Source organism: Sinohyriopsis cumingii, chromosome 7 (assembly GCF_028554795.1).
Source record: "Sinohyriopsis cumingii isolate HCF-2022 chromosome 7, ASM2855479v2, whole genome shotgun sequence".
Classification (NCBI taxonomy): domain Eukaryota; kingdom Metazoa; phylum Mollusca; class Bivalvia; order Unionida; family Unionidae; genus Sinohyriopsis; species Sinohyriopsis cumingii.
In genome coordinates this window covers 116,310,548-116,334,269 of record NC_142967.1, presented here as the reverse complement: position 1 = coordinate 116,334,269, position 23,722 = coordinate 116,310,548, and the positions used below count along the sequence as shown (strand labels likewise).

Sequence of the window (23,722 nt, the reverse complement as noted above, 5' to 3'; positions counted from 1 at the left end):
GTGACAGTGCATGTATTACAGAGGTGTAGTGTTAGGACAGTGAAGGCTACAATTCATAATGAATTAGATGAGAATTGCTGTAAGGGATTTATCATCAAAGGCAGATATGAAACCCTTGGGACATATTTAATTCTATTGATTTGGTTTCAAATATAAATTCTGCCGCTGGTAGTTAATTACAGATAATAAAAGTAATAAACACTTGATAATGCTGTTATCATTGTCAAGGTAGGGGTAATCACATTATTTGTGTGGGTTGAAGTTCTATACATGATCCAGTATTTTTGTGACTAAAAGGTGTTCAGGACAGAAAAGACTTGATGAGCTCATAGCTTGCAAAGAATCTGGATATATTTAAACAGTTTGGATTTGATACAAGTTTTGTTCTATGTCAGTATCAGCCACAGACGCTAGAAACTTGTCTCTAAAAACTATTTTTTCAAGGATATTCTTTGACGAACAAAATGGAAAGATTCTGTACAAAGGTGACATTTCAATTCAAATAAATACTTTTATGTTGGAATAGTAAACGTAGGAGTGAAGACGGGTTGTCTTCACTTGGAGATATGAATTTCTCTATGTTGAAAACTGGATTCTTGCATCAATTTTGAAGGTGTATGGTATTTTTGTATTGTTTAAACAGTATAATCTGAAGTAAGATACCCCCCAGATCTGGACATTCATTTATCCAGTTGATTATTCCTTATTAAATGCAAGTTTGTTTTCTAACACTGCTTGTATCTGATGGAGGTTATAGAGAGACTAATGCATATTGTGTAATGGTACATTGTTGAGAGAAGGTTCTTCCTGTTAATTTCTAGGGACTATCTTAGTGGTTTCAAGTCAATGATCACAGATAGTATGGTGCATTTCTGATTTACACCTGTTAAATAAAGTCTCTAAATGAAGTGTTTTGGACAAGTATCAGAGATAGCATGATGCATTCAGATTGACACCTGTCATATAAGGTCTATAAATGAAGTGTTCTAGACAAGTATCAGAGGCTACGTATACTTTATTATGTTTATGACATTAGAGAAAGGTCCGATCATAAAAATGAAGCTCCATACAACAGACCTTAGCCAGAGTTATCCTAGCTTGTTGAGTCCAGAAGATGACACCTTGGCCATTATTGATGACCTGCCTACTATTGAGGTCATTAATAGTGTAGAGGCTATAAATCGCAATATGGTGGCATTGCAAGGTAAGTTTTCTAGATGCATACTACAGACTAGATCTTCAAATAAGAAAATAGACAAATCACACCAGTCATCGTAATGGCATGATTTTGATTTTCAGTATGTAAGATTAACACAAGAAAATGTTGACAAAAATAGGAACAGAAACGTAGGTCGTAAAATATTCAGAAAACAATTTAATGTTGTGGTTTCTTGTCACTTTTTTTCTAAGTTCAGTTGTGTGCTTTTATTATTGATGGTGAATATAGGGAGAGTTTGGTGTGAGTCTGATGTACAGTAATACTTGAAAGATACATGTACTGAAATAAAATGTCAATATATTATTGATGTTGAATTTAAGGGGCTTGGTGGGAGTCTGATGTACAGTAAATATTTGACAGAGTCATGTACTGAAACAAAATGTTAATATATTATTGATGTTGAATTAGGGGGCATGGTGGGAGTCTGATATACAGTAAATATTTGACAGATGCATGTACTGAAATAAAATGTCAATATATTATTGATTTTGAATTGGGGGCTTGGTGGGAGTCCGATGTACATTAATACTTGACAGATACTTGTACTGAAATAAAATGTCAAATATGTTAACTATATTATTGATATTGAATTAGGGGGCTTGGTGGGAGTCTGATGTACATTAATACTTTACAGATATATGTACTGAAATAAAATGTCAATATGTAATTGATTTTGAATTGGGGGCTTGGTGGGAGTCTGATGTACATTAACACTTGACAGATACATGTACTGAAATAAAATGTCAAATATGTTACCTATGTTATTGATGTTGAATTAGGGGCCTCGGTGGGAGTCTGATGTAAAGTAAATATTTGACAGATACATGTACTGAAATAAAACGTCAGTATATTATTGATGTTGAATTAGGGGGCTTGGTGGGAGTCTGATATACAGTAATACTTGAAAGATACATGTACTGAAATAAAATGTCAATATATTATTGATGTTGAATTAGGGGCCTCAGTGGGAATCTGATGTACAGTAAATATTTGACAGATACATGTACTGAAATAAAATGTCAATATATTATTGATGTTGAATTAGGGGGCTCAGTGGGAGTCTGATGTACATTAATACTTGAATAAAATTTATGGTTCTTAATATTTCTAATGAGTAATGATGATTTTTCAAAATCTGACATTAAGTAACTTCCCATTTTTGAAACTATTATTTTAGAAAATCATATAAGCTATGCATTTTATGATTTTCAGCACTTGAGAAGGTTGTACAATTTATATATATATATATATATATATATATATATATATATATATATATATATATGTAGTTAGGTTCATTTTAGTTTAATGTTAAAATGTCCATTAATAACTACTGAGTACAGCCTTCACAGAAATAGGAATGTACACATATGGGAAGTTCAGTACAGAAATAGGAATGTACACATATGGGAAGTTCAGTACAGAAATAGGAATGTATACAAATATGGGAAGTTCAGTACAGACAGTTTTTGTTCACAACTTTTCATAGAAAATTAAGACCTTAAGAGATCTAAATATTATGGTTTACATTTTTAGCAGCTTCTTAAAATGAACAATTTATTATCCCAAAAGTTATTTTAAGCCTGAATTGTCTCAGAAACTCTCATTTTCTTTTAGAATAAGAATAAATATTTGGAAAAAGTATGACATTATGAATATTGGAAGAACTGTATAAGTCTGGTGTTATGATTACTGGTATTTCTCCATCAGACTGACACAATGAATACTGGTATTTCTCCATCAGACTGACACAATGAATACTGATATTTCTCCATCAGACTGACACAATGAATGCTGGTATTTCTCCATCAGACTGACACAATGAATACTGATATTTCTCCATCAGACTGACACAATGAATGCTGGTATTTCTCCATCAGACTGACACAATGAATACTGTATTTCTCCATCAGACTGACACAATGAATACTGGTATTTCTCCATCAGACTGACACAATGAATACTGGTATTTCTCCATCAGACTGACACAATGAATACTGGTTAGACTGACACAATGAATACTGGTTTTCGTATGCAAGTCTGATATTATAAATACTAGAATTGCTAAGGTCTGACATGAAAACTAGTATTTCTACATAAATTCTGATATGAATACTATAATTTCTACACAAATCTTACATGAATACTGTTATTTATACACAAGTATGACATGAATACTTGTATTTCTACAGAAGTTTGACATGGTGAATACTAATATTTCTATATAAATATGACATTATGAATACTGATATTTCTAGAGAAGTCTTACATTATGAATGCTGGTATTTCAAGAAATTAAATTTTCTGTGTAAGTCTATGAGATTTTTGAAAATGAAAACTTTGTGCTCTCAGTTTTTGCTGTCTGGTCATTGTCTTTTGTCACGTTGCTTTCATGTCATGTTGACCAATTTCTGGTCATTGTCTTTTGTCATGTTGCTTTCATGTCATGTTGACCAATATCATTTGTTCTATCTTTTATCATGTCAAAATGTTTTTGTCAAATTCATCTGTTTTCCATTGATACCAATCATATTATGCATACTATTGTATGGATGTTCCGGTATGATATCATGTCATACATAATATTGTATACATGTGTTTTAGAATATTGTATCATAACATATATATATATATATATATATATATATATATATATATATATATATATATATATATATATATATATATATATATATATATATATATATTGCACATGTTTCTGAATGATACATCATACATAATAATGCATGGATATTCCAGAATGATATCCTGTCATATATAATATTGTATACTTATGTGACTTTGTGGGACATAATGCTACATGTCTGCGGCATGATGACCCAGTGCTAGACATCACTATAAACTGCCACACTGCAGACATCGTAGCGATATGACTGAAAATTTTTTAATGCTGTGTTAAAAATCCAAATCACATGTATACTTATTCCTGTATGATATATCATACATAATATTTTATTCATGTTTCAGAATATCATGTCGTACATAATTTTGTATGAATATTCCAGAATGATAAGTCTTGCATAATACTGCATAGATTGATCCAGAATGATATCATATCATATATTACACTGCATAGATTGATCCAGAATGATATCATGTCATACATAATACTGCATAGATTGATCCAGAATGATATCATGTCATACATTATACTGCATAGATTGATCCAGAATGATATCATGTCATACATACTAATGCATAGATTGATCCAGAATATCATGTCATACATAATACTGCATAGATTGAACCAGAATGGTATCATGTCATACATACTACTGCATAGATTGATCCAGAATGATATCATGTCATACATAATACTGCATAGATTGAACCAGAATGGTATCATGTCATACATTATACTGCATAGATTGATCCAGAATGATATCATGTCATACATAATGCTACATAGATTGATCCAGAATGATATCATGTCATACATACTACTGCATAGATTAATCCAGAATGATATCATGTCATACATAATGCTACATAGATTGATCCAGAATGATATCATGTCATACATAACATTGCATAAATTAATCCAGAATGATATCATGTCATACATAACATTGCATAAATTAATCCAGAATGATATCACATCTATGTCATCTGTATTTAATCCATTTCTCATTATCCTCAGCATCAAGACAAGCAAAAGTTTACGTCGGAAAAACATATGGTGGGTGTATGTGTATATGCTTGTGTGTTGATTAGTATCTATGTATGTAGGTATGTATGTTATATGCATGCCCTCTGTACAACCCCTACAAAATTATGTTCATCTATGTATGTATATACATACCTTGTTCAGTTGTAAAATGTGTTACTATGTACACTGCTGTATTGTTGTGCATGAATATTTGTAATTTGTCTGTGTGCTCCTTAAAGTCATGTACAACTAATGCATGTACTACTAAATATTTATAGGTAGAATTCACAATTTTCATCTCAATCTTAAGTGGAAATAATCGCACAGTTTTTAGAAAACCCTCGAAGAAATAGCTACGTACATCTAACAAAAAATTGAATTTAAAGAAAATATAATGTTCAACAGATTCGTGGTTTTACATTTTTTGAGAGTATGAGAAATTAGGGACATTGATATTCAAAATATTTGCAAGGTGTCCAAGCTTATTTTGGAAAAGTTGGCAGATTCATTTTCAAACAGCTTTATTGCAAGAACATGAGAGAGCTTGTACTTTTTTCAGTTCAAATTTGTTTTTCCAAATTGACCTCTGCAATATTTATTGTAAAAACTGTTTTCCACAAAATTAATATGTATTATTACTACAAGATCTAGTGTAATATTATGTGTATGTATGTATGTATGCATGTATGTATGTATGTATGTATGTATGTATGTATGTATGTATGTATGTATGTATGTATGCATGTATGTATGTATGTATGTATGCAAGTATGTATGTATGTATGTATGTATGTATGTATGTATGTATGTATGCAAGCATCTATGTATGTATGTATGTATGTATGTATGCAAGCATGTATGTATGTATGTATGTATGTATGTATGTATGCAAGCATGTATGTATGTATGCAAGTATGTATGTATGTATGTATGAATGTATGTATGTATGTATGTATGTATGAATGTATGTATGTATGTATGTATGAGTGTATGTATGTATGTATGAATGTATGTATGTATGTATGTATGTATGTATGAATGTATGTATGTATGTATGTATGTATGTATGTATGTATGTATGCAAGCATGTATGTATGTATGTATGTATGTATGAATGTATGTATGTATGTATGTATGTATGTATGTATGTATGTATGTATGAGATTCTGTTCATTTGTTTCAGTATATTATGTTGCCTTCCTGCTAATATTACAGATGGACTGTTACTTGTCAGATCCACATGATTTATGGCAAGTTGCCAAATCAGGCAATTTTACCTATGTCAAATTATTGACAGCAAACTCAGCGGACTGTTGGCGATGCAAAATAGCAACACTACAGTCCAATTCTTTACTTTGATTTATTTCAGTTTTAGAGGCCATTTGCATTGGTCTGTATTGCATTAAATGTCTGTTGTCAACCATCTGATTATGAAGCTTGATAGATTCAGTTCATTTTGAGATTTAGTTGGTCCTCAACAATTCGTTGTGCTTATGTGCTGTTCTATATGGCAGCTAATCTAGCCTTCAATCGTTTATTTAATTCTTGGTTTGTGACCTGTACATTTAATCCAGAAATAAAATGTTTGATTTGGTTTGGCCGTTAACTGTATTACTGCACAGCAACACAAATAGGCTACTTAGTATCAAGACAATTGGAATAAAGTGCCAGCCCACAGGATACATAATGGTAGCTGAGCAGGGCTGTTCTTTTGGTAGTATTCAAACTCAGATCCCTTCAGTAGCATGTCTGGCTTGCTAACCACTGAACCACCATTGCTCCAGTACTGATTATTAGCTTTTCATGCAGGAATGCATGTTGAGCCTATTTTACATCACTAATCATTCAGATATGAAATAATAATATTTTTAATAATACTATGAACAATAGCAATATTAAAAATAATATTAAATAATACTGCATTTAGGGATAGTGTATCACTGTTAGTATACACTTGAAGTATGTGAGGTACTTGTCAATAGTACTTTAACAAACAAACAAAAACTACTGGGACACATGAAATATGTACAAATGTGACAATATATGGTCAAGTAGAAAATGAAGATAAAAAATAAGGAATCAGTTCGTTTACCTAAAGCCATGAGAGGTCCTTGCTAGTCTTCTTATACAAAATGCACAGAAATAAGAAACAGATTGTTTGAAGAACACAGAAAAGGCATGAACTGTAGAATTATTTTTGACAAGACAACAGTTTTAAATTGAAAGTAATGCCAAGTTCATGAACGCCAAGTAATCTACTTGTACAGTGATCCTTATTGCTGAAATTAATTGTCAGTACAGTGACAAGTACATGTAACATTAGAATCAATGACATCAATTATCATGGTAATAATTATATCTCATTCATACACTGTCATATTCATTTGCATCACACACACACACACACACACACACACATAATCATATAACTTAAGCCTTTGGGAATAATATTCCACACATTATGTGGCATAAAATAAATTACATTCTCTTTGTAAAACATTCCGTCAGACATATTTTAGCAAGTTCTCTTATTACTTATTCAATGAACATTGTTAGATACAGTTTATATTTCCTAAGGAAATGAAAACGGTTGTTCCCAGCATGACAGTCAAGTTTATTTGCATTTTGTATATCTTCCTTTTCTAATGCTGCATTGTGATTAAGCATGGTAGTAATTTCTTCCAGTTCAATTGACATAGGAACATTCAATCTCATTACATATTGTGCATATTGCAATCTCATTACATATTGTGCATATTGCAATCTCATTACATATTGTGCATATTGCAATCTCATTACATATTGTGCTTATTGCAATCTCATTACATATTGTGCATATTGCAATCTCATTACATATTGTGCATATTGCAGTTTCATTACATATTGTGCATATTGCAATCTCATTGCATATTGTGCATATTGCAATCTCATTACATATTGTGCATATTGCAATCTCATTACATATTGTGAATATTGCAATCTCATTACATATTGTATGTATTGCAATCTCATTACATATTGTGCATATTGCAATCTTATTACATATTGTGCATATTTGTGATGGCAATCAGATGCGTTCCTGTTTAAGTCAGTACTTAAACTTGAATGACTTTATGTGACTTTTGCTTCTTTGCTATTTTTATAGTGGTCTGAACTGAAAGTGCAGTCTCAGTTTTTGTTTTTGGCAAGGAGTCACACTGTGTTCTCAGATGTGAATGCCTATGTATGGATTTTGCTTATCTGAATGACTATATATGGATTTTGCTTCTTTATTTTTCTAGTGGTCCACGTTGACAATAGAGTGATACAGTGGCTTCTCAAAATGAATGAAAAAATATATAGCTTATATTTAAGTTTTCTTGTGGTGGAGAGTGCAGAGTTTACATCCTATACAAGGAGTGACACTGTGTTGTCAAGTATGAATGACTATATGGCTGTTGTTGGCAATTTTCAAGTGGTCCTGGTTGAGAGCACGTCAACAGATGGCACATTGTATTGTGGCAGGCAAATGGAGTAAAATGCCTTGACAAGGGACACCCAATGGCATCTGACATAGCCTGGTGTGGGCAGGATTTGAACTTGCACATATCAGATTGAGAGACCAGCATGCAAATCACTAAGGTAATTAATAATAATAATAATAATAATAACAACAAGAACAGCAAAAACATAAACTATAATAATAATAATAATAATAATAATGTTCTATCTGTCCATGTTTGCTTAGGTAAAAAATGTAAGCACATTAATTTGTAATGTGAGGTATCCATATGTCTTTTTCAGTAATGGTATGTTTGAAAGATTTAGATAATTGTTAGAACATGAGGAAGAATCTGGATCTCATAAACCAGTAAGCCACTTAATATCTTGGCATTTTGCCCACATCTCAAGCATATATCAGGAATTAAACAATCACACAGTGGAATCAGTGATTGATAGTGCTGATTAACCATGTCTAGGTTGGACAGTTGGAACTTTTCAGCAGCTTTTAGTTGAAATGCACATAAACTTTACATTCCAATCTCTTGGAAATGATTGGTCCAAGTCTGATCAAATTTTAGGATTTAATTTAATTTAATGATGCAAGCTCTTGCTCTGTTCAGCTTTATTTTGAGAATTCTAGAATATAAAAATGCTTCTGTAAAAAAGATGGGTAGAGCATTAAAACCTTTATCCAAGAGGACATAGTTGTCCCTATCCAACCAAAGCTTCTCATTGGCAGATCCAAGTGTAACAGAAAGAAAACAAGCCCAATAAACACAAAAAATAATCAGTGATGGGTGTTCACAAAAGATCTGGACAAGAGTAGAATGGTCCTATCATTCTCTCACTTATTTATGATCTAACCATAAATGGAAGACTGCTGTACAATAATAAATGTTCAACAAAATAATAAATTGTATTGGTATTGAGAGTAAATGAAAACTGATAGATATTCAGTTTTGTAGTGTATATACATAATGGGTTGTAAGTCAGGTCCACCTGCAAACTGTATAAACCTAGATCTGTCTTCATATAATACAGCTGCTAGGGGTAATCAGTAGAAAAACTAACAACATAAACCCTGATGGCATATCACTTATATAGCACCCCAAACATTGTTATTGTGAGGGACCATTGTACTTCCAAAATTGTTTAAATACAGTTCTCCCTCATTATAATGCTGTACATGGGAGTCATATTATATAGTACTGTATAATGAGACTGTCTTATAAAACAGGGGGTTGGTTAATACCTCACAACGTTATTCAAGGGACCACATTATTTGGGCTTATAGTCATGATTTGTGAACATTTTCAAGTAAGCATTTTCAAGTAAGCATTTTCAAGTAAGCTCTACTAAAAAATAATATACATTGCCCACTTACTATAATGTTGTTGACAGCAACCATAAAAGTGGACTGCTTTATTGGTGTTGCACCCCCTCACTATAATGTTGTTGACAGCAACCATAAAAGTGGACTGCTTTATTGGTGTTGCACCCCCTCACTATAATGTTGTTGACAGGAACCATAAAAGTGGACTGCTTTATTGGTGTTGCACCCCCTCACTATAATGTTGTTGACAGCAACCATAAAAGTGGACTGCTTTATTGGTGTTGCACCCCCTCACTATAATGTTGTTGACAGCAACCATAAAAGTGGACTGCTTTATTGGTGTTCCCCCCCTCACTATAATGTTGTTGACAGGAACCATAAAAGTGGACTGCTTTATTGGTGTTGCACCCCCTCACTATAATGTTGTTGACAGGAACCATAAAAGTGGACTGCTTTATTGGTGTTGCACCCCCTCACTATAATGTTGTTGACAGCAACCATAAAAGTGGACTGCTTTATTGGTGTTGCACCCCCTCACTATAATGTTGTTGACAGGAACCATAAAAGTGGACTGCTTTATTGGTGTTGCACCCCCTCACTATAATGTTGTTGACAGCAACCATAAAAGTGGACTGCTTTATTGGTGTTGCACCCCCTCACTATAATGTTGTTGACAGGAACCATAAAAAAGGACTGCATTATTGGTGCGGTCTCTTTATTGAGGTATTTTATCCCATTACTACCAAATGATACAGTGGGATCCATTGCATGATATGCCTGTTATAATGTACTTCCTTATACTAACCGCTCCGGTGGCCTAGTGGTTAGAATATCTGCCTCAGATGCGGGAGGTCATGAGTTCAATCCCTGGCCAAGTCATACCAAAGAGTTACAAAAATGGTACTAACAGCTGCCTCACTTGATGCTCGGCATTAAGACGTTAGTGTTAGGACTGGTCGGCCTGGTGTCAGGATAATGTGACAGGGTGGGACATCATGCTACATGTCTGCGGCATGATGCTCCAGTGCTAGACATCACTATAAACTGCCACACTGCAGACATCGTAGCAGTATGACAGATAATTGTTAAAAGCTGCTTTTAAAATCCAAAAAATCCAAAACAAACACACACACTTCCTTATACTGAGGTGTCTTGTAAGCAAGGGAATGCTGTATTGAAGACTTCAAAATGATGTTTGTAAGCATTGGAATTGATTTGTGATAGTCTTTTTCTTCAAGCTCCATTGTATTCACATGTTGCATGCATCTTAGTCTCCATTGTATTTTTGTTACATGCATCAGTCTCCATTGTGTTTATATGGTACATGCATCAGTCTCCATTGTATGTACATGGCACATGCATCAGTCTCCATTGTGTTTATATGGTACATGCATCAGTCTCTATTGTATTTACATGGTACATACATCAGTCTCTATTGTATTTACATGTTGCATGCATCTTAGTCTCCATTGTATTCACATGTTACATGCATCTTAATCTCCATTGTATTTACATGGTTCATGCATCAATCTCTATTGCATTTACATGTTGTATGGATCAGTTTCCATTGTATTCACATGTTACATAGATCAGTCTCCATTGTATTGACATATTTACATTGATCAGTCTCCATTGTATTCATCTGTTACATGTATCAATCTCCGTTGTATTTACATGGTACAGGTATCAGTCTCCATTATATTCACATGTTACATGGATCAGTCTCCATTGTATTCACATGTTTACATGGGTCAGTCTCCATTGTATTCACATGTTATATATAACAGTCTCCATTTTATTCTCATGTTACATTATCAGTCTCCATTGTACTTGCATGTTTTCAGACTTTGATACAACTTGCTTTGAGTGAGCTCAGGTATTTCCTGCAAACTGGGTTAGGTAAGCCACAAATTAAGCAATACTGTGTATACCCACAGTATAAATCCAACTTTAAATTAACATTTCAGTCAGGTGTGAACTTCTGTGATTTGTAATGAAGTTATTTTTCAATAACAAAATTTGTTCACCATTATATGATAGTTCTAAATAAAGTCATAATTTGCAAGATTCTCATTATCTTTAAAAATGTGCATTTCAGAATCACATATAGTACTCAGAAATGTTAAGGTTCCAATTATTTTTCTTGCAAATGTTCACTAACAGAAAATTTTTTATGAATGTTTTTTTTTATAATGAATATTTGTAGTCAGATATTTCCAAACACCTTCAGTATATAGGCTCTCATCATTGCTCAGGAACTGTCTGTATATCTTCTTATTATCTTTAAATTATAAGCAAGATTATAATAAGCATAAAGACCATTGATTGTCTCAACTTCATTTAAGCATTATAGATGCCATAGCAAGATTGATGCCACTGCCAAAACTGAAATTGTTAAGAAATAATGCATTTGGTGTCAAATGTATCACAATGTGACACTGACCCAACTAACAACTTAACTAGACTATGTATTTATCAAGTAACAAAGGTGAAAAAACAACTCAGCCTGACCCCATTGGTTACATCAGAAGAGATGGATACTGTATTTACCCGATGTAGTTGTATGGATTATGCAGTCTGAAATAAAGAATTCTTATCATCTTGCAGATTTTTACTGATCACGTAAAACCTGGTGCATATTATGGTTATAATCAATGTTCATACTGACAATTCTGTTATTCCTTCATTTTATGCAAGAGTTGTTGCCCTTTTTGACTTACAGCTGGGTGCAGTTTATAGTATTGATGTGCTTTATAATGGTATACATAACCATATATCAGGGACCATCTCATATTGGGGTCCATTATAGTGGGATCAGTACTTATATCTTTGTTGTATCAGGGACTGTTATACTGATATGCTGTGTAATGGGATCCTTGACCATAACCGTTATATCAGGGACTGTGTTATATTGAAGTGGTATATAATGTAGTCCATGACCATAACTGTTAAATCAGGGACTGTGTTATATTGAAGTGGTATGTAATGTAGTCCATAACCATAACTGTGTTATATCATGGACTAAGTTATATTGAGGTGATACTGTATATAATGGGGTACATGACCATATTTTATATTCCATGGAATGTGTTATTCTGAGGTGCTTTATAGTGAAGGACAGTGGTATTATTATTAACATTTTGATGAGTCTTTAAAACAAGTATGAATGATCAATGATGTTTGAGCCATCAATTTTCAAGACAAGAGGATTTTGTTATACTTGCAGAAAAGATTGAAAATTTTCTCAGTCCTCCTAACTATGGCATATTGTTAAATATAGATGTAAAGACATAATATATTATATTAATTGATTACCTCATTTGTATGGGAAAATGTGAATGAGTTTTTCAGAAATACTCTACGAACTTGTGGAGTGCAGTATTTTTCAGAAGAAAACAAGTTCATATTTTTCCATACAAATGCAGTAACCTATTTATTATATGCTCATTTTGTTTAACTACCTAAGGCCTAATAATTAAAGACATTACAAGAAACAATGTAATTGAATGAATGCTTTATTCCAAAATAAATTCACAACTGTAGTTTCATCTATACACAATTACAGTATTCATGTGTACATAGCTCTGCCCAGTGACCTTTTAACTTAGTCACACACTCTACATCAGTTTCAAAAAGAATGTCATTTTTGTCTACTTGAAGTTAAAATTTAGAGTCATATTGTGAATGAATATGCATGGGTTTTGTTTCTATGTTGGTAAATATGTGCATAAATGTAGGTAATTATGTGTATTACTATTCTTTTTACCAGCTAAATAAAACATGCTTATGCCCTGTCACTTGCATCTCGCTGTTGAAGGGACCCCAGCATTGATCTTTATCATCCAGTGTCTCTTCTATCGCTTGCCTAAAATTGTATCAAAATAGTCATGTGGGGGAAAATTCCAAAGCAGCTGTAGTGTGACACTCCATTTGCCCAGTGGAAATAATATTTTTTCTTTGTCTTTGATTATTGGCTCTGAGGCTTTTAGTGTCCTACCAAAACCTTCAGTTGCATTTTTTTCTCAGATCTATTATTTTGGATCTATTATTTTTACAGACTTGTAAAACGGTATGTCCCTGATTAATATGTGATAGCCCTTGGCAGTGTATCCCCAAGGGTACAAGATTGGGAGTCAAAAATCCCTTCAGTATCAGAACTGGGTGTCAGACTAAGTAATAAACAAAATTAAAAATGCCTGAACTCTCACGTCAAGATTACACATTTTCGTATCAGAATATCTGGCAGTGACTGCAGAAAAATCTTTAAAAGAAAAGAAGATTGATTTCAGCATAAACTGAAGTGCTCTATATGTTTTGCATTACAGAAATTAACTTTATAGAACTAAGTTTCTGTAAATTAAAATAATAAAAATTCATAAGAATTTGCTAGTCATTTCATTTTTTATACCCCCTCTTTAAATCATATTTCTCTATATATCCAAAACCTGGCTATGAGACAATGTTTATTTCGGAACCAGGATGCTACATCTGTAAGTTGCGACAATACTATAGTCACATGACCTTACAAGTAGCTATACCAGTGATCAGTTGAACAAACTAAATCACCCATATTATTCCCTCTAATGAGTTACAATAGTAACAAAACCGGTCATGGACATGGGGTGAATAGGACACCCCAGCAGACGAGAGGGTTTGCATCCACATCCATAGCCATTATCTTCCTTAAGGAAAAAACAAACTTTGTATTAAAACCGAGGGTCAGATTAAAAATTAGAGGGTCTCTGAACCACAAATGAGTGTAAGGGAAACACTGTACCTTGGCCTCAAATGTTTTTCTATGCCATGCTTGTTTAGACCCTTGGGAGCACTCATCATAGACTTTACCATTATATTTGCAATAAGATATGAATATTCTCCTAAATAATAATTACAGAACGGTATTTTCAATTACTGTCTCTCATGTTTTTTGTTGACACTGCAAATATCACATTCATTCATTTGCTTGTTTGATAGTTTCATTTCTCAGTGAACTCGTCCACATCGTTTACTTTATCATCTATAATTTCAAATGGATGAAGCAGCTGCTTTAGTTCATTCACAAATTTAATCAACCAAAACCTAAAGCGTCTACTGCACGAGTGTACATGGTTTGTTAACAAAGTACATGTAGTTCCTAATACACTATGCTTTTAATCATTAGGCATGTGTGTTGTGCATGTGCATGCAATATGGTGTTCAGTATCAGTAACTACTGCATGATTCTATGTAAATTTAAGGGAGACAAAAATGAGTACATAATAATAAAGCATGTGTGTCATACCTGGAAAAACATGTCGAATGCAAATGCAAGAAACAGACTAAAAAACATGTAACCAACTATTGGCAGTGATATCTCTTGCAAATAGCATATCTGTATTGGACACATTAAAATACTTGAGCATAATCCTTTGAAGGGTGAACCTTGACCAGAGTACATACCCTGCCAATGTCCACTGACAGTAAAATGCTTTGTTGTTGAGTGTACAAACTTGGACCCTTTGAGACAGTAGCATTTTGATGCCAAATACACTGAATGTGGTTTATGAAAAAATTTGACATATGTTTTCTTTATCTTTTATTTTACAGACTGTTAAAATTTGTAAGATTTATATTTTATCTTGTTGTACTTCATTTTTACATTTATTTGGAAGGGATTGTTTTCCTTACGTTTTGGGCAATTCATTGTTACATTTTTTTGAACATTTACAGTAAGGTGGCATCACTATTGTGTTGATGTGCCATAAACCTCTACTACATACATACAATCCTCTATACCATGCCAAAGTCTCTATCAAATTCTCTTGTTAAAGGTAGAATTATTTGAGTCTGGCAACCATAAAGGGAAATATGAATCAACCAGTTAACTGCTTAGTCAGACAATTTGCTTTCAAATCATCCACCTTTGTCCCAGAAGTGTATTTCCAAAAATACATAATGAGGTGAAATGGCAAATTAATCAACAGTGACATTCAAACAGAAAACATATGGCATACAAAATAATTTTATATTACATATGAATTATATGTTGTCATGGATACAGTATATTCTTAATGCATATTGTTTCATTATTAAAGCCATTCTCATGCTCAGCACAACTCCAGGATATCTTAGAATATAATAGTTTCATTTTATGTCACATGTCAGCTTGATTCTCAAAACGTAATGCTTTTGTGTTAATTATCAACTTTGGAATCAGACTGGCTATTATTCCATATTGTGCATCATTTTGTGGTTGAAATCTCCATAATACATCAGAATATAATGGGTTGCCTCATGTCATATCTTAAGATTAAATAGATTCTTAAGATGCCTTCTTTCATATCATCAACTCTGGAATCAGTTGGACTGCTTGTTATTCCATTATTTTACAGATTTTTTTTAGAATTATGATTGTAATTTTATATCCTTGGAGAACTGTTTTTCATTTTGGATGTCTGCACGCACTTCAGCATACAGAGATAGCTAGCTTCATCAAATTTAGCTGGACCAAAATTGCTTATCAGTATTCCAAAATACCAATAATTATTCCTCAAGCTTTTAAGACTATTGTGTAATTTTAAGTTGCCAGTACAGATTTGTGAATTTGGGGAAAGTCTGATAGCAAAGAACATTATTTCAAGGGTAATTATATTGTCCAAATTTAATATTCAAAAGCATGCTATCTCCAGTGCAGATATAAAAGGCATTCTGAACTTTTCCTGAAAGTTGTTCTGATGTCAAATAATATTATCCTGAGTGGTGGAATGTATACATTGGTTCTGTGTATCGAGAGAGAACCTCAGCAATTACTAATCTCTTTTGTCTTCAGACTTTGGATTCAATCCAAGAATTTTATGTGGATCTTTTCAACATGGACCTTTTCAAAGATTGTGTGATTTACAGTGGCTTTTAAATTTGGTGGCTATATAGACCACTAATTTCTGTGAAACCCTGGTTTTGTATCAAGGATTTTCAAAGAATTTCTTTAACGTTCTCAGAACTGTTGTAAGTGCATAATGTTGTTGTATTCATAAGCAATCTATAATTCTGTAGTAAACTGAATGATTACAAGACATTGCTTGAAGCTCTGCAGAGTGTATAGTAATTCTTGGTGTTAATTCTCCAGGGTGAACTGTCAAATTGTATGCATCTAATGGGGAATATTGAAGGAATTAGGATCCATTGAGATATAAATGCTCAAAATATGTAAATGTGACCCTGCCATGGATTCTGTCATCTTTCTCTTTCTTGAATTGTAGAATGAGAGTAACAAAGGATTAGGTATGGCATCACAACTAGAAGGGAAGTAAATTTGTGGCATAAATAGGTTAACATCATTCATTTTACATGGATTGTTTGCACAGAAAGAACAATACAGAGATAAAGTTGTGGAAGAAAATTCTTTTAGGATTACAGACACATTTTTGATCTTTTATCGTCTTTACATGAGAGTGGATCTTTGATAACTCTGGTGATAATTGTGTCATAACCACTATACAGATTGAAATCAAATGGGCTGTCATATCAAGAATCTGTTACAGCAAGAATCTTTCAAAGCAGGAATCTGTCAAGCAAGAATCTGTCACAGCAAGACTCTGTCAAAGCAGGAATCTGTCAAAGCAGGAATCTGTCATAGCAAGAATTTCACATTTTGCAAAGAAGATAATTAAAATACATATATTTTGTTAGCCACAATCAATTTATCTGGACAGACTTCATTTCATCATTATGTCTGGTGACAGTGTAAGAAATGCAGTTTTTAGCTAAAATAGTTCACCAGTGTTGGCCAGAAAACTAAGGCAGAAACATAAGCTTTGGTTCAGTCTAATATTGCTTGAAACTATCACTAGTTTTTGCAGACCTGATATTATGGTTGTATTGAAGTTCTGAGTACATTGTGAATAAATTCTAATAAATTAGTGTAAACATTAATCTGAATAACAGCATTTCTGTAGAATTTGGATTTCTTTGTAAAAGGGTTAAGAATTTAGCCTACCTGGCTTGAAACGGTAGCATATTAGTATTATAATTCATAAATATTTTGCCAAGTGACCAGAAAAATATTGTGTTGTTTCTTGAATGGGCTGCACGCTTATAACCCTATTCAGAAAGGAATCTTATTTTTCCATTGCCATGACAACAGTAATATCACCATCCTCCTCAACTTCAAATGAGGTAGAAACTATGAAGTTAAACAAAAATGATGTGTTTCCAAAAAAGGGTTCTTCATGCAAGCAAGCCTTGGGGGAAAATATAGCAATGGGAAATAAAAATAGAACACGTGGCACATTGGACAGAGTATCCTTAGTTCTTTCTCACTGGGATTCAATAGATGAAACTGTGAAATATGGTGAGTCACAATATTTTCCTAGCTTGTATAAGATGACATATTTATTACAAGCTTTAGAATACCATCTTCTATGTAATATCCAGTGTGATTTAAAAAAAATTGTTTGGGTGAATTTCTTAAATGAAATCTCGAGTGAAAAAGTGCAAACATTAATGTCACAAATACTGCCCCTGTTTCATGTCTGTAATGTTATAAGGGTTATATCCCATTGCTTTGGGGAGCTCACTTCTTTGGAGGTACATTATATCTCCTAATATGGTCATGCCAACTACAAGATACGTAATATCCATTTGTTTAGACTAAGTAAAGCTAAAAAGTGCAATGGTACCAAGGCACCATGCATGCATGGTTGCATAGTTAAAATAAATCCTGATGTTCTAGACAGATTTAACAGCTGCTCCCCCTACCACAGTAGAAAATGGTGGATTAAAGCACTTGCAGTTTGACTAAAAAGAAGGGTGTACATTTATAAAAAAATGTGCCATATTATGTTAAATATGGTAAGTTTTGAATCTCTTTCACAAGAAATTTACTTGAAAACGGCATCTATTTCATTAGAAACTTACCTGCTTTCAAAGTTGCAATTTTAAGTGGATTTTAAAACAAATACAATTCATTTCAATTCATTATTTAAATTCTAAAATAACATATAAGCAAAATTCAGTTCTTTTAAATCAACTGAACTCTCTTGACCCAGTACTACAGTCTTCTGGTGTCTACTCACACATTGGCTGCAGTCTCGTCTGATGATGTTTGAATATTATGTCATACATAGCATTACTGTTGGTGACATTTGGAAACCTCTAAAAGCAGTACCATATATTTTATGGATTTTACATTTGTTACCGTTATTATTTTTATACACATATTACAGAATTTTAACATCTTTAAATTTTATGTTTAACCTTGTTTATTTGCAACAGTTTATCTTCCTAAATTTGTGTGCAGTTGAGTTTTGCATTTTTCTAGCTTTACCATTGGTTGGTACTAAGACCATTGTTGTGCGATATGCCATAAAATACAATTACATACACACATAGCGAAAATAGGCACATATTGTGCATGATAAGTGTTTCTCTCCTTGCATTGTATAGGGAGATGAATGGGTTACCAAAAGGCACCTGCATACAAAGGTTGCAAGACTTTGGGCTCACAGTGTAAGAGAAATTTACCTAAATGTAAAACAGCTGGAGTCACTGAAGCTGTAAGCAGCTTAACCATGTTCCTCTTGGTGTGGTTCTATTCCTTTTGATGATCATCATCCATTATCTATATGGTAGGCTGTAGGCAGCTTAGCCATGTTCCTCTTGGTGTGGTTCTATTCCTTTTGATGATCATCATCCATTATCTATATGGTAGGCTGTAGGCAGCTTAGCCATGTTCCTCTTGGTGTGGTTCTATTCCTTTTGATGAGTGACATCTTTCTTTAGCCAACTAACTTAGTTTAATTCCAGTTTACAATTTATAGCTTGAATGACAGAAGTAACATGAATTGTTATATTTTTCCATACATGGTTGCAGCCAAGATATTTTTTTAAAATTTATTATTTTCAGATTTACTCTGCAGGGAAATTGTAGGCTTTCATCAGGATGTATATATACTAATACATGCATTCCAAGGTTATACTTATGAGTGAAAGAAATACTTCAATTTGTCAAATAATATATACTGTTCATGAGAGAATGCACCCATTTCACATAAAGTGTCAAATTAGAACTTGATTTATAGAGGAATGCACTCAATCCTCATAAACTGTTAGCTTAGTACTATATTTCTCAGAGGAATACTCCTGATTCTCTCAAACTGCCAATTTAATATTAGAGTTCTAGAGGAATGCACCAAATTATCTTAATCTGCCAAATTATTCCTAATTGCTATAGTGAATGCATCCAGTTTTCTCAAACTATCAAATTAATTCTAGATTTCTCAAGGAAATACACCCATTTCTCTTAGACTGCCAAATCATGTCTAAACTATTCTTAAAATGTTTGTTAGGTATCGTAGTGTCAATATATATACACCATTTTATGATACAGTTCCTCTGGGACTTTGATTTCCTTTTGAGAGGATTTAATAGTGTCAGCAATATAAGAAAGATCATCAGCATAGAGAACATGTTGCTGGATTATGGATTAATTTAGATACCTTTAGAACCCTTTATTTTCAGAAAAAATATTTTGCAAATTTCGGATTAATTTGTGTACCTATGCAAGCGTTTGAATTTCAGCAAATGAAAATATTCATTTATGTAGAGAGCAAAAAGAGTAGGAATTAATATACATCCTTAGCAAGTACCAAATGAACACTGAATGTATTCTTTGAATTCATTCTCTGTTTTCACCCAGGTGTTTAACTTCATATACATAATAGACTGAATAATTTTAAACAGTTTTCCACAAAGTCAATTTTTTTCATCAAAATATGGAAACAAAAAATGATGAAAAAATTGCTCTTTTATATGACATGTATATTTATAAACTGGTATGTAGAATGATTGGCACTTTCTATTGTGGAAAGTCATAATCTGATTTTTCTCTTTCTAAATTGTTTCAGAAAATCCAGCTTTTATTATTTAAAAAGATATTTACTGTATGTATATCTAATTATTGACCTGAAGTTTATCTTTCTCTTCATATTGAAGAGTATTTTATTATTTATTTTGTTATGCATATTTGATTTAATTTAATTGTTTGTTTGTTAGTTTTAATTTTTTTTATTCCATTACATGCTATTGTAATGTAACTTTATTTACTGGATTTGGCATTGTCTAGAAATTCAGCTCAGTTCTGTTTGACCTGACTGTTTTTTGTAAACAACTAATAACAGAAGCTTTGTGTCTAATGCTGACCTAGTTCCTGGCCTTGATTCAGAACCAGTAAGAGTTGAAGTAAACAACTTTTTACATTTTTTAAATTTTTGTTAAATTCTTTCACAGAGTAAGATTCATAACGTGGAATCGAGGCCATACTTGGAGGAGTGACAAATAACATCTATCAGTTAGGTTTTCCAGAGGATTGACCCAAATCTGGGCATCTGTTTTATGTTATAGCTAGATTTATTGTTTATCTTTTGAGAAATAATAGTTATTCTTTCCTTAACACTGGAGAAGTCCATGTGTTTTATGTTGTGACCAGTTTTTCGGCTAATTATTTTATTTTATTTTATTTTAAAGAAAAGTGATTCTTTTCCCAGAAAATACTAGTTTTCTAAATTAATTCTTGGACAAGGACATTGATCAAAATTTGCACAGAATTCAAACACTAGAATATTATTTTCAGTGATTCAGCAAAGAACTGATGACACATCGGTACGATGCTGACCACAGTATAGGTCATCACCTTCCATTTTGGATTTCATCATGATTCAAACTCAGTTTTATTAGGACTTTTTATTACTAGGACTTCTATTTTTTAATTCTTGGATTTTTCTTGGATTATTTTTGGATTTGATTCATAGAACTGTAAGTTCATTTTCTCATTTTTACCTTGTTTTTCTAGGGAAATAAATTATTTGTTAAATTTTATAAAGCTTGTTGTCTTCTCTTTTTTTCTTGTTATATTTTGTAAGAGCCTAAATACATAACAATTTCAATTCCTATTTTTCCCCACAATGAGCTGAACTTGTGATTATTCTGTTTATGTTGTTGCAAAATGTATACATGATTTTAGTGACTTGCCCTGAGACACATCATGGTCCCCAGCTTAGCCTATTTTAGGCAGAAATTAAACACATGCCCTTCTGGTAAGTCAGGCATGTCAAACACAAAACCACTATGGCTTTGATACATTGGTGAGACAAGAGTATTCAGCTGCAGTCTTCATCCCTCCCCACCTGTCCTGTATTTAACCAGAGTACCCATACATTCATGTGTGTTTTTTTTTATTATTTTTTTCTAGATGGTCCATTGAGTCTTCAAGACTCATACAGGGGGACCATAGACAGGATGGAAAATACTTCCTCGTCTCGTCCACAGTCCCAGATTTCAGGTCACGTTTCAGAGGCCTCCACAAGCAACAAAGCTCCAAATACATCGCCACTTCCACACACAGCTCAACAGAATCGCACCATGAGCACCCAGTCCCTTAACAAGCATGATTACACTGCCACCAGTCAGGTCAATGGCAAAGTCGAGGATGGTGACCTGAAATTTGAGCGTCTGAAGGATCTTCCAGAAGAAACATTACTGCCAAAGGTGCAGGAGTTAATTGCTTACCTACAGCGGATGGAGGAATACCACAGAGGAGATGGTATGAGAGTTCAGAAAATGTTGGGAGACATGTACTGGGACTATACGTCTCTCCGGGAGACCATTGGAGATGCATTGGCCAAGGAAGGCTATGCAGGTATTTAGGCATTTTTATTTGATAGTGACAAAGTCTTTATTACACTCAGTTTGCAATATGCAACAGATGAGGTAAAATATTTGTATTTCACTTTGCATGCATGTACATCAGCCATGGATGATGTAATTTATTTCTCACAGTAATTGCAATTTAGCTAAAATTGACAGCAATATGACAGTCAATATGACAGCAATATGACAGTCAATATGACAGTCAATACTCCAGTGGAATATTTGCAAGTTCAAACTTAAATAGATGAATTTTTACACAATTAGAAGGATGTGATATAAATTAGAATAAACGGAAGACAAATTAATCTGTAGTAAGCACATTACTGTACAATGATGAACCTATGACACTTTTTCCATCCTGAAAAAATGGAATGAAGTGCACTGAGTACAGATGATAAGAAATTTTAAAAAATTTGATGAAATGATATCAGTCATTTTAGAAAATTTCTTTATACACCAACTTTCTCCGAATTCAGTAATTCTTTTAATTGTGGTATGTTTGGTATAGTATAGAAGTGTTTTGGTAGTAATTGCTTTCTTTGCTCTCTGATATAATTACACTAAAGGAGATGATGAAATTCATCATCAATAGTTTTGCACGCAAAGTTTGCAGTCTATGTCTAGGCTAATTTTCTCATCTTCCATTCTCTATAGGTAAACAATGGTTAGATATCTGAAATTTATTTATCTTTGCATTGTATGTTTTTCATTAGTTTTCTAAAAAAACATTTATGTGTCAGCTTTTGTCGAGTTAATAATGGATGATTCCCATGTCTGTACAAACTGATCATGAAGTATTTCCTTAAAGATTGTATCTAACCAGGAATTATTGGGAATATTTTGGTTAAAACCAATTAAATTGAAACCCAGTTTCTGATAAGATGTTATAAATGCTCTGCATCCATTTACTTTTGTCATGACCAATGTTATAATCCTGCAATATCCCATTTACTTTGGTCATGACCTTTATTATAATCCTCCAATAGCCCATTTACTTCTTTCATGATCTTTATTATAATCCTCCAATAGCCCATTTACTTCTTTCATGACCTTTATTATACTCCTCCAATAGCCCATTTACTTCTTTCATGACCTTTATTATAATCCTCCAATAGCCCATTTACTTCTTTCATGACCTTTATTATACTCCTCCAATAGCCCATTTACTTCTTTCATGACCTTTATTATAATCCTCCAATAGCCCATTTACTTCTTTCATGATCTTTATTATACTCCTCCAATAGCCCATTTACTTCTTTCATGACCTTTATTATAATCCTGCAATATCCCATTTACTTTGGTCATGACCTTTATTATAATCCTCCAATAGCCC

At 32.9% G+C, this 23,722-nt stretch overlaps 1 protein-coding gene across 2 annotated transcripts in view; it reads left to right on the top strand.

Moving 5' to 3' along the window:
- Window positions 1-23,722, top strand: part of LOC149795982 (uncharacterized) — a 137,931-nt gene that overhangs the window by 55,415 nt on the left and 58,794 nt on the right. The window contains exon 3 of one of the 2 annotated variants that reach the window (XM_089965896.1): window positions 21,932-22,378. In XM_089965896.1, coding sequence (XP_089822022.1) covers window positions 21,979-22,378 — 400 coding nt within the window. In that variant the 5' untranslated portion in view covers window positions 21,932-21,978. Of the gene's footprint in view, window positions 1-21,801; window positions 22,379-23,722 lie in introns of those variants that run through there. The other variant, XM_089965895.1, reaches the window with a different exon arrangement.